At 33.9% G+C, this 12455-nt stretch overlaps 1 protein-coding gene across 7 annotated transcripts in view; it reads left to right on the top strand.

Annotated features, from left to right (window-relative positions):
- RPS6KA3 (ribosomal protein S6 kinase A3) overlaps positions 1–12455 on the top strand; it is a 111082-nt gene that overhangs the window by 59472 nt on the left and 39155 nt on the right. For all 7 annotated transcript variants that reach the window (XM_055338222.1, XM_055338225.1, XM_055338224.1 and 4 more), the window contains 4 exons: positions 2127–2208; positions 8102–8182; positions 8974–9053; positions 9630–9736. In XM_055338222.1, coding sequence (XP_055194197.1) covers positions 2127–2208; positions 8102–8182; positions 8974–9053; positions 9630–9736 — 350 coding nt within the window. The remainder of the gene's footprint in view (positions 1–2126; positions 2209–8101; positions 8183–8973; positions 9054–9629; positions 9737–12455) is intronic.

The following is a 12455-nucleotide window of genomic DNA, read 5'->3' as shown; positions in this document are numbered from 1 at the left end:
AAATGATAAAAGGCCAAGCACATAGTATCTGCTATGAAATTGTATTATCATGAAGATGCATTATGGATAAACCCAAATAGATTGGTTTCTTTCTATACATTAGATTTTCAGAGAACACAATATTTAAGTTGCCAGAGGTTAGCATGCATCTCCCTTTATTTCTTTAAAAGTAACTTAAATACCTTACTATAAATAGCAAACATTAAAAATAGGGCGTCTCCTTTCTTACTCATCCTAAAAAGACAGCGTAAGCCAAGGAAACAGGGATGACCTGTCAGAGCTTAGAATAGCTTCATGGGGGAGTTCGAAAGGTCATGAATGCTGTGGTTGGGGAAGATCCGATGGCATCTGGGACCACTGCTGCTCCGGCTACACTTGACTGGTGACCTGCCAGAGGGAATAGATTAAGAGTGCCTGAGCAGGAGCACAGAACTGGGTGGCTGGCCTGGTTCTTGTTCCAATACCTCCACTGTGACACTAGTCAAATTATTTAACCTCTCTTAGCCATAGCTTGTGCAGCTATAAATAGGCATTCCTTAGTCCGCCTGCCTCCCAAAATTATCATGATGATGTATTACAAATGCTTGTGAAGGTCCTTTACAAACTAGAAGTGCTGAAAAGTGTTAAAGTACTTTCAAAGAAGGATGAAAGAAGTTTGGAATCCACAGGGAGAATTTTTCTTGTAGAATGGCACAAAGAAGCTTGATAAGGGAATTTTAAGAATAAATACCAGGTGAATCCTAATTATTTCCACCTAATTAGAATTTATTTCTGTTCAAAAATATTAATAATCTCTGATTACTTTTAACATTTGAACATCATTCCATCTTAGGAGCCTGATTAAGAATGCTTTTTCTCCCTAGTTTGGCTCCCTGCTAACTGGCTAAAAAGAACTAAAGAGTGATGAGGCATCATGAGAGGGGTGGGGGGTGGGGGAGCGATTTGGGGAGAGGAACACACAATGCATCAAAGTTTCTGTGCAAGTTGTGGTGCTCTTCACTAGACTTTTTGAGGTCACTGTCAATCACCTTTAGCACAGTTTCTCAAAGTGAGAAACTCGACTTGCCCTAGAATCAGTTGAATGTAGCATTTTTTGATTTTGTGTTAATGGACTGGCATGCTAGTGCAGGTAATTGAGAGCTGACCTGAAAGTTAATTCTTGATTATAATTGCTTCTCTTCCCATCTGTAGCAACTCAATAACAAATGCTAGGAAAGAATAGGTGAAGAAAAAAGTTGAAATTCAGATTTAGCCAGTATGCTTAAAGATTGAATGAAGAAGATCATGCATCACTATATTGTACACCTGAAACTAATTTTACATTGTAAATTAATGAACTGATTTAAGTAAAAACTTAGATCACAAGCCTAATGATCAAAATGAATAGAAGAGATTTATAGATAGTTTTATATTAGTCATGTTATAGCATGACTGAATTATTTAAAGCAGGCTTATTCATTTTGCATAAATTTCACACTATATTTTGAAAGAAGCTAAAAATAATTTGGAAAATCAAGAAGCTCAGTAACATACCTAGGAACTGTGTTCTTCATATTTAGTTATATATGATAATTTGGTTTTTAAAAGATCAAAAGGTAGGGTCCTGTCTTAAGTCACATTAAATATTTGTGAATGGCCTCTTCAGTGTGTTTTAAATCGTTCTGCCCAGCAATGAAAAATTTATGTGCAGTTTTCATACCTTGAAAAGACCAATTATCAATAAATAATTGTATCAATAGAAAATTGTGGTCAAGGAGAACTGTGTGACAATTTCTATCAAATCAGAAGAATTTTTATTTTGTTAAAAGCAGAGCAATGACTACCTGTGTTATACTTCAAACATGTTAGACTTTAATTACATAGTTTAAAAATTTTTGTGTCTTATATGCTCTTTGGGAATTGGCAGACAACAAAAAGAAAGAAAACAAGGTATTCACTTATGTTGACACCCCAAGTTATTACCAGTGTTTACAACTCATTGTATTTATAGTTGATACATAAGAAAAAGAAATATCTACAGTGTATCAGAATCTCTGATAATAAACTATTATAGAAAGGATCTTATTTTTAACAATGGCATAGTTTGTGATACTTTGTAAAACTTATTATCTCTCATTTAAATACAGGTTTTCTTAGTCAAAAAAATCTCAGGCTCTGATGCTAGACAGCTTTATGCCATGAAAGTATTGAAGAAGGCCACACTGAAAGGTAAGTGCTGTGACTGTTTATACTGTTTGAGTAGTCTAAGCAAACTGAAAGGTCTCAACAGATCTCCAGTGACTCCTAGGCCAATTACTTACATTCTGAATCTGTTTCTGCTACTGTCTTTAAATTTAGACTTTATTTTAGTGAATTTTTCCTACTGGGCTAGGAATCATATGACTAGTGAGAATGGTAGTTGCCATGTTATAAAAGAAGTATTATAAATTCATCTTGGGCTTTTGCAAATAGAGGTTTAGAAAATTCAAACTGGGTTTGATTCATCTTCAAATTAATGTGATTATTTTAATGTAAAAATGTACTGATTTACTGGATGCAGAATAGCTTTTATTTTAAGGACTTTATCATTTTGACTTCTGGTCTCCAAGTTTTTATTCTAATCCTCTGATTTTGAACAATTTTATATAGAATTTGACTCTTAGGTACATAGTTATTTAGAAGAAATTATACATAGTTTTTAAAATATTTAAATCTTTTATTTAGTAATATTGGCTATTTTACCACATAACCTCTAGTAGTTGTATTGATTTCTGACATCATTTTTTCCTCTGCAATTTATATATAATCTTAAACTTTTAAAATTTTCAGGAAGGGATATTTGTGATGATCATTTATTATTTCTGATATTATTCTTCCCAGTTAGTCACCTACCCTGGATATCATCATTCCAAGAAATTCCAGCATTCTCTATAAACACCATCCTATTTTTCCTTTCTCTTACTCCCTTCCTGAATGTATTTTCTTTCCTATCTAGTCTCTACAACTGGCACACTACTTACTTGATTCTTGCTAGGCCCAGGGAGTTAAATTATATCCTCAGTGCCCTACTTTATATCGCTACTTGTATAACTTTATGCTTAAATTCCATGTTATAAAATTACATTGGCGGAACTTAAAAGAGTTCACTCACAACAAGAACAAGAGTAGGTTTCATATATTTTACGGGATCTGTGTTGTGCATAACATAGGTAAAGGAAACTATAAAACTGGAATACCTAAAAGATATCAGGAAAGGAAATAAATGCTCAATTCCTTTTAGAAAAGGCTACCTGTTAAGAATATCAGTATTCGGGGGATCCCTGGGTGGCTCAGCGGTTTGGCTCCTGCCTTTGGCCCAGGGCGCAATCCTGGAGTCCTGGGATTGAATCCCACGTCGGGCTCCTGGCATGGAGCCTGCTTCTCCCTCTGCCTGTGTCTCTGCCTCTCTTTCTCTCTCTCTCTGTCTCTCATGAATAAGTAAATAAAAGGGTGAATAGATGATTAATTTTTTGTGATCTTGAATGTCTTAAAATGCCTTTATTCTATGCCCTCAGTTAATTTATAATTTGGCTGAGTGTAAAATTCTAGGTGAGGAATAATTTTCCCTCAGATATTTGAAGGCATTGTTTCCATTGTCTCCCAGTTTCCTGTGTTGTAATTATGAAGTTTATTCCAATTCTGACGTCCAGTCCTTTGTACGTAAGCTGCTTTTCCTCTTTAGAAGACTTTAGAATCACTCTATTCTTTATCCTTGGTGTTCTGGAATTTGTACAGTGATATTTCTTTATTGTAAATTTTTAAAATTCATCATACCAGATATTGGGTGGTCTCTTTGAATCTAGAAACTCATTTCTTTGGTTTTGGCAAAGTATTTTGTCATTTTTCCCCATTTTATAACTCCTGTTCTTTGAATATGTTGACCTTCTTGAATCTTTTCATTTTTTTCCTTACTGTTTTCCAGTTTTGTCTTTTTTTCTGTTTTCTAGGAAATATCAATTATCTTTCAAACTTTCTATTGATGTTTTTGTTTCTACTATCATTTTTAATTTCCTAGATTTTTCTTGTTCTCTATTCCCTTTCTAAAAACTTTTTATTATGGAAAGTGTCAAACATTTACAGAAGGAAACAAAAGAATATAGAGAACTCCCATATACCCTCCTTGCTGCTTCAGCTTTCTCAAGTCAAAAAAAATTTTTTTTGCATCTGTTTCTTCTTTTCCTTTCTCTTGATACTATGAAGCAAATCCTAAACATTGTAAACTTTCTTCCATAAATATTTTAGTGTGTATCTCTAAAAGATAGATTCCTAAAAGAAATAATACAACTCTGTCATTATACCTAAAAAATCAATATACAAATATCTAAGCAGTGTTCAAATTTCCAATTGTTCCTGTTGTTATAATTCATCTTTCTTTTTGTAATTTGTTCAAATCAAGATCTATATAGATCTCTATTTTGTAGTTGGTTGATACCTCTTTAAGTCTTTTAATCTATGAACTCTGTCTCCATTTTTTTTCTTGGTAGTTTTTGTTGATGATAATGGTTTCTTCCCCCTACCCCTTTTAAAGCTTCTTATTTCATGGGTGCTTCACTCTCTTGGTGGATATAAATTACCAGGTTTTTAAAATTTTCTTTTGTTCTTTATATTGTCTCTGTTTCCTTTTATATCCTTTTTTCTGTTTATTTTGATAGCTGTTATTCATATTTAGAGCCTTTCCTCAAATGCCTGGAGATCCTTTGCTATCTTTTTCTCATTTAAGAATGAGGTAACAGCACCTGGGTGGCTCAGTTGTTTGAGTGCCCAACCCTTGGTTTTGGCTCAGGTCATGATCCCACAGTCCTGAGATCAAGCACTACACTGGGCTCCCCGCTCAGCAGGGAGTCCACTTGAGATTCTCCCCTTCACCCTCTGCCCCTCTCCTCTCTCTCTCTCACTCTCTCTTTCAAATAAATAAATCTTTTTTATTTAAAAAAATGAGGTATCAGGACACCTGGGTGGCTCAGCGGTTGAGCATCTGCCATTGACTCAGGGCGGGAACCCGGAGTCCCAGGATCGAGTCCTACATCGGGCTTCCTGCATGGAGTCTACTTCTCCTTCTGCCTAAGTCTCTGCCTCTCTCTCTCTCTCTGTGTCTCTCATGAATAAATAAAATCTTTTTTAAAAATGAGATACCAAATAGCCAGTTGGAAAGGGCCTTGTGGCAAGAATTTGCTTATTTTTTATTGACTTCATTCCCCTAGGCTAAGCTTTTAAAGCTTTCTCTTAACTACTGTGTAAGTTATCACTTACTCATCATCTTCTGCTCTTGCTTCCCCTCCTGTTCTTTGTCCTTGTGAGTTTATGCATAATTTTTTCCATTATCCTAATTTCAGTCGGGTTTTAGAAGAAAGTAGAAAGTAAAACATTTATGTTTAACCAGAAGTCTCTTTCCATTTCAGAGTTCCTATTAATACAATGAATAGGGTCAAATAGAAGTCAGTAGTGTTGAGTTTGTGGGGACTTTTGTCCTAATACAGTAGTCTGTGGACCTAAAAGTTTTATAAACCATTGCTTAAAACAGTTTCTTAATATATAATCCTAGAAACTTAAACAGCATTTCTTCTTGTTCACTCTTATGTTCAAGTCAAGGAGGATTTAAAATCTAATAACTACTGTATGAGAAAAATTATTTCAGAGGAATGTAGTTGCTTTGCCAGCATGAGTCATTAACAAATTCTATTTTAGGGTTCAGAGTTTAGCCAATATAAAACATGCCTTCTTCTAAACCAGTATTTCCTTATCAAAATTCCTGATTCTAGAGTGATTTATATTTGTCAATAGGTCTTTACATTAGTAAAAGAAACCAGATTAGAATTATTACACAGTCCTGTTTCAGACAAAATGAAGGCATTCTTAAGTAAATCTCGCTCGTTTTCAACTAAACAAGTTTTCATCAGTGTTACATGTAAGGAAACCACCTCACAAGATAATCAGAAAGAAAATCATCGTATTCTAGCCTCTCATTTCATAGAGAAGGAAGCAGGAAGTCCCCAAGCAGTTTAAGAATTTGAGCAAGGTAATTCATCTAGTTACTAGCAGGGCCACTAAAAACCTGTAGCTCTTGACTCCCAAATAATTGTTCTCTTCATTGTGGTAAAATAAATAGGTGAGGGATATACAGTAAATACAGTGGGGGGTATTTTTGCTGCTTACTGAGCAGAGAGGTGAGTTTTAAATGATAAGCTTTGTTATCTTTGTATAATTATTAGAAGAGACAGAAATTTGGAACCTAGCTCTAAGGTAATAGGAACTAAATCCAAGATCATATGGGTAGCAGTAGAAAAAGCACAGATGTGGGCTAGACTGGAACAGAATTGGATAGAGGACACCAGAGTTGTTGTGATAGGACAAGATAATGAAATCAGAGGTTGATACTGAATTTGATACACTAGCTAGACAAGTCATTTAAAAGAGCTTTATAGATATCAAGAACAATTTGATTTCTATACCTGGTTTGCCCATTTTCAGTCAGTGGCACCAAAATCTCCCAATTGGAAGTGGAAAACTGGTAAAATGTGAAACATAGGATTTAGTTTTAGATTCCTTTATTTCTTTTTTCCAGGGGTCTTATTTCTGTGTTTTAAATATCTGGTCACTTTATATTGAAATCAACACCAACTCGTCTTTCTCTCTGTCCCTTCCCTTCCCCCACAGAAGACTCTCTTCCGCATTCTCTCTGCTTCATCTTGACATAACCATTCAGTCACTCTAGCCTAAAGATTACAAGTCATTTATTATTTATCCTTATTATGCAACAGAAAAAAATAAATTTTAATGAATGATCATTTTCACCTCTTAAATCCATTGAGCTACTAACACAGAATACTTATCAGAATGTATTCTATTTATTTATTTAGTTGTCTGTCATTTCCACCAGATTATGAGCTTCTTGAAGATTATTTTGTTTGTATGTGTATTTCTCCCAGTGCCTTGTACATAGAATTTGCTCAGGAAATCTTTTGTTGGTAAAAGAAAGCTTTACCTACAGGACCAAATATAAATGTATCTGCCGTTCCGGATTGTCAGGAATCTGAGTCCTCTTAATTTCACCGCCCCCTCAATTTCCATACTGATTTGGTTTTTTTTCTCTTTCTCATGCATGCCTCTGTATCCTTGCTTGCACTGGCACTCCATACCTGGCCTTTCCTTTTTTAGGCCTGATCCATCCAACCCATCTAAATCCCACTCTAAAAGTTCCTAACTCCACCTCTTCCCTCTTGCTTTCCCAAACTCATCTTTCCTTTCTCTGAATTTCTGTACTACTTATTACTGGTAATAAGTCATTTTATCCCTTTGATCATACTCATCGTGCTATACCTACCATTATCTCCTATATACCAGGCTCTGGGATGTATAGACCTTATCTCAAATGGTCACACAGTCCACAAAGGTACAATGGTGTAATCTCTATTTTATAGATGAGGGGTAACGGAGGCTCAGAGAGTTTAAGTAGGTAACTTGCTCAGGATTACACAGTCTGAATCCAATTTTTTTAACTCCAAAAAAGCCTTTGTTCTTTCAACTGTACCCATTATTTCTTCTCCCTTTCTTCCTTCCCCCAAAATAGACCTTTTTGGGTATACCCGATCTTCACCATATCTGCCACATTTTACAGATGCTTAATGAATGCTTGTTGAATTGAGTTGATAGGGTTTGTAGGGGTAGTGAAACCTATTCCATTTTCTTGTGTGTTTTAATATTTCATTGGGATGCCTCGTTTTTAAAAAGTTACTCTTTTTTGGCCACTTTTAATAACGTTGATTAAAATACTTGTAAATTTAATGTTAAAGCCAACATCTGATTCAACATCTGATATGTTCTCTGTAATTTTTTTAACTTAAAGCACAGATTTTATAAATATGAAGAATTTTTTCTGGTTGTATACTTTAGTAAAAAATATTAATTTTGAAAATTCAAGAGTAATAGTTTTATTTATACGTACTAATAGTTTTACTGGTATATATAAAAATACGAATTTACGGTTTTAGCAAGATTTTATTCAAAATAGGCACCAAAGAGATTTTTTTTTAAAGATTGTCTCTGAAAATTATTGTAGTATAGCCATGTGTACAATATTTTGTAGTTCGAGACCGTGTTCGGACAAAAATGGAGCGTGATATCTTGGTAGAAGTTAATCATCCTTTTATTGTCAAGTTGCATTATGGTAAGTTATGAACCACCTGCAACCTCATCCCTCCACTTGATACCCCCCTCCCTGAGTGCAATCAGATAATTTAATGTATATAAATATTTGCTTGTGTATGTTTATATGTGTTTACCAGATAAAGTCATGGAAATTAAGCCATTACTCCTTAAACAAATTTTAAAGACCTTTATTGCATTTACACTTATATTTCTGAGTGGTAGCCATAGGAATAAGTAATAATAATCAGTTTTTTATTATAATAATTAGTAACAGTATACCAGGATTTTATAGTCCATATGTGTTAGCCCAACTTGTCTTAAAAGCAAGAAAGATCCTTAATGTCAACTTCCTGAAGCTTTTATCACCTTTCTTTCCCCCAAAGATGTATGTGCTTTTTCTCAGTGGATAAAGTTGTGGTGACTTTCAATATGTGTAATTAAAGCTAACCAACCCACATTTTCCCTGCGCTTAAATGACATGGTTTTTGTATTTTGTTTAATAGTTAAATAACCATGTAGGGAATTTTTCTTATTGATCACATGTTTTAAAACTACTGTATTCCTGAGAGACTATTGCCTCAAGAAAGTGCAACAAATATTCTAGTGGTTCCATAATAAGAAACACTGCATTTAACATTTCTGCATGGAAACTAAGAGAAATCAGTGGTTATCTTCCCAGTAAAAATCAGTTTAGATTTATGATATAATAATTAATTTGCTTAAAAATAATATTCATTTGTGAATGAGTTGACCTAATGTAAGCCAAAAAACAAACTGGTGGATTAAACAAATTTTCCTTTCTTCATTCAGCTTTCCAAACTGAAGGGAAGTTGTATCTTATTTTGGATTTTCTCAGGGGAGGAGATTTGTTTACACGCTTATCCAAAGAGGTATATAATTAATCTCTATTTTTTTATCTATATGCATCCTGTTTTAACCTAAAGCTTTGTTGTATTTCAATATTAAGTTTTATCGTATTATCTCTAGTGGCACAAGATTCTTACATTAAGGTATTAGAGCCAAAAAGAGTTATTTTCCTATCTTTTGAAGTTATTCTGAAAGTAGGACTTCAAATTGATAAACTGTCTTTTGTCCTGCTTCTTTTAATTACAGTTTTTCAAAAGCAATAATGTATCAAGATATACTTAAATTAGTAGTGGAAATTCAGTATGCATTTTAAAGATCACTTTCTAAAATGTTACTGTGGTGGGCAGCAATGGCACAATCTGAATATAGTTGTTACATAACAAAATGTGAAATTATTTCCCCCACAGTGCACATTTAGCATTTAGAAAATGATTAATTTGATCATTTTTACAAATTCTTTTCATAAGTAAATTGTGGATAAAACTACATGTGATTAACATACTTATAACTTTTTGAATATTAAAATTCTAGAATGGAATTTTAAATAACTATAGACACAGAAAGAAAATAAGACAAAAATTATTATTATTTTACTTTAGGTGATGTTCACAGAAGAAGATGTCAAATTCTACTTGGCCGAACTTGCACTTGCTTTAGACCATCTACATAGCCTGGGAATAATCTATAGAGACTTAAAACCAGAAAAGTAAGGAATCATGCTACTAAGTTGAATATAATGTAATATAATTATTTAGGAGGTAATAAAAAATAAAATTACTTTGTAGAACTACCACAAGAATTATGTTAGAGTTCCTGTGCTTCCCTTTTCTACTAACACTGTATTCTCTTACTTTTAAAAATCTGCCAAAGATTCCTGGGTGGCTCAGTGGTTGAACATCTGCCTTTGGTTCAGGGCGTGATCTCGGTCCGGGGATCGAGTCCCACATCAGGCTCCCTGAGAGGAGCCTACTTTTCCCTCTGCCTGTGTTTCTACCTCTCTCTCTCTGTCTCATGAAAAAAGAAATAAGATCTTTAAAAAATCTGCCAATCATAATATCTGTTATTGTTATTGTCTTGCTTTCATTTGCATTTTTATTTTTAATGAGGTTGAAATCCTCATTTATATGTTTATTGGCAATTTGTATTTTTGTGTGATTTTTCTGTTCATGGCCTTCATTCATTTATCTTGAATATCATTTTTCCCATTGTTTTGTAAGAAACCTTTACAAATTAAGAATTTAACCATTTGACATATATTGAAAATAGATTTTTCTAGTTTGTCTTTTAATTTTATTCTATTTTTACCTATACAATTATTTTTTTCTCAGATATGCCAGTCTTTTGTAATTTCTTCTATGACTTTTATTCTTGGAAAACCTTTTCCCATCTTATATTCAGATATTTTTCTTCTTATTTTATGGTTTCTTTTTTTACTTTTAACTCCATCTGAAACTTTTTTGGTATGAAGGATAGCATGCATAGAGCTAATGCTTTCCTCCTCATACACTTTATTGAAATTTCTTTTTTTCTTAGAGGATGGGGGGGTAAGGGGCACAGAGAGAGAGAGAGAATCTTAAGCAGGCTCCACTCCCAGTGCAGTGCCTGATGTGGGGCTCAGTCTCACAACCGTGAGTGAGATCATGACCTGAGCTGAGATCAAGAGATCAAGACCACCTAGGTGCCCCTGAAAATTTTCTTCTCCGCATTATTTCAAATTTTAAGTGTGAGTTGAGCAAATTTCCCTTTGTTTTTATAGTAGCAACTATCAAAAAGCTAATATTTGAGGAGACTGGGTGGCTTAGTTGGTTAAGTGTCCAACTCTTGATTTCAGCTCAGGTCATGATCTCAGAGTCCTGAGATGGAGTTACATTTTATTGTTTTATATCATTTAATTGAATGTATTTATTGTAGACAATTGGATTAGCATTGGTCATAAAATTATGTATAAAGGACCGGCCCTTCTTAAGAGTCGAATAAGATCAAATGTAGGTAAGACGTGAGCTCTTTCACCTAGATATCTAGGTGACACTATTAATTGAAATAACATTTAGTTGTTAAATAATCTAAGTATATACCATAATATAGAACTTAGAAGAAATTTCAATTTTAAACCAGTTGTTTTATGCACTGTAAGGGGTTTTCCACATTGTTTTAAACCAGAACTCTGTTATAATAAATATGGCTAAAAATTATTTTTAGAATTGAAAGGGAACGTTGCCTATTCAAAGAAATATAGTTGGCTTTTTCTCTCAAAGGTAAAGGATGGGCATGCTTATCTTAAAAAAAATGTATTTGCTGCAGAAGGCATAAGTAATGTTCCTTTAGCTATGTTCTCTTTTTTTCTCAAACTACTAAAAATAATTTGAATTTTGTTTTTAGAACTTTTATGTATTTATTAGGCAGAAGGGAGGATGATTTCCACCATACCTTAATAATTCCCTTTATATTCCCTAAATGGTTGGTCTGCTTTGTAATCAAGCATAATTAAGATTTGTATTTTTTTCATAAGTCTCTTATGAAAAAGACTTTGAGAAAGAAGTCTCTACTGAATTATCCTCAGTGGTAAACTTTATTGTAATCATATTTGAATTGATTATTTAGAAAGGTTAGTGGTATTTTTGGCATAGTAAAATTTTATTGTATCAAAATTCGGCTTTCACATTTTTTTTAGTTAGAATTAAAAATAAGGAAATGCCTGTGTTATGGAATAGCTTTGAATATAAGTGAAACAGTTTATTACTTGGCCTTTCAAGTCAGTATACTTAAAATACCTATCCAGAAATAGAATTATTGGCCTACAGCCTAGTATTTACCCCTTCCTATAGCTTGTTAGTTAATGACATTATTCTCCACTCAAGTATCTCCTAAAGCCAGAAACCTGAGTATCTTCTCCATTTGTTCTTCTCTATCATGATCCATATCTAAGAGCTCACTAAATACCCTTTATTTTCTCCTCTAAATTGGTTTATTAAAATCCAGATCTGATTATCTCTACCTTTCATGCATATAAATATTTTATGATCTTCAGTGCTCTTGAGAAGTCCAAACTATTTGGAATGCCTTATTGACCTTTTGTAGACTGGCCCCATGCATTCAACATACATTTCTTATTTGTCTGTACTCTACCAAGCACTGAACTATAAGATGGATAAGGTCAAACCTTCTAGAAGCTCACAGTTTACTAAGAAAGAGAGAAAACACTGGAGAATGTATACAGTGAAGGGATGGGTCAGTGAAAAACAAGGAGTATAAGGAAATTGTGTTAAGAAGAGGACCAGGGGATCCCTGGGTTGCTCAGGAGATCCCTGGGTGACTGAGTGGTTTAGCGCCTGCCTTTGGCCCAGGGCATGATCCTGGAGTCCTGGGATTGAGTCCCGCATCAGGCTCCCTGCTGTGTCTCTGCCTCTCTCTCTCTCTCTCTCTCT

This window comes from Nyctereutes procyonoides, unplaced genomic scaffold, assembly GCF_905146905.1.
Source record: "Nyctereutes procyonoides isolate TBG_1078 unplaced genomic scaffold, NYPRO_anot_genome, whole genome shotgun sequence".
In the NCBI taxonomy this organism is placed as follows: Eukaryota; Metazoa; Chordata; class Mammalia; order Carnivora; family Canidae; genus Nyctereutes; species Nyctereutes procyonoides.
The sequence above is the reverse complement of the archived record's forward strand: the minus strand, read 5'-3'. Positions and strand labels throughout refer to the sequence as shown.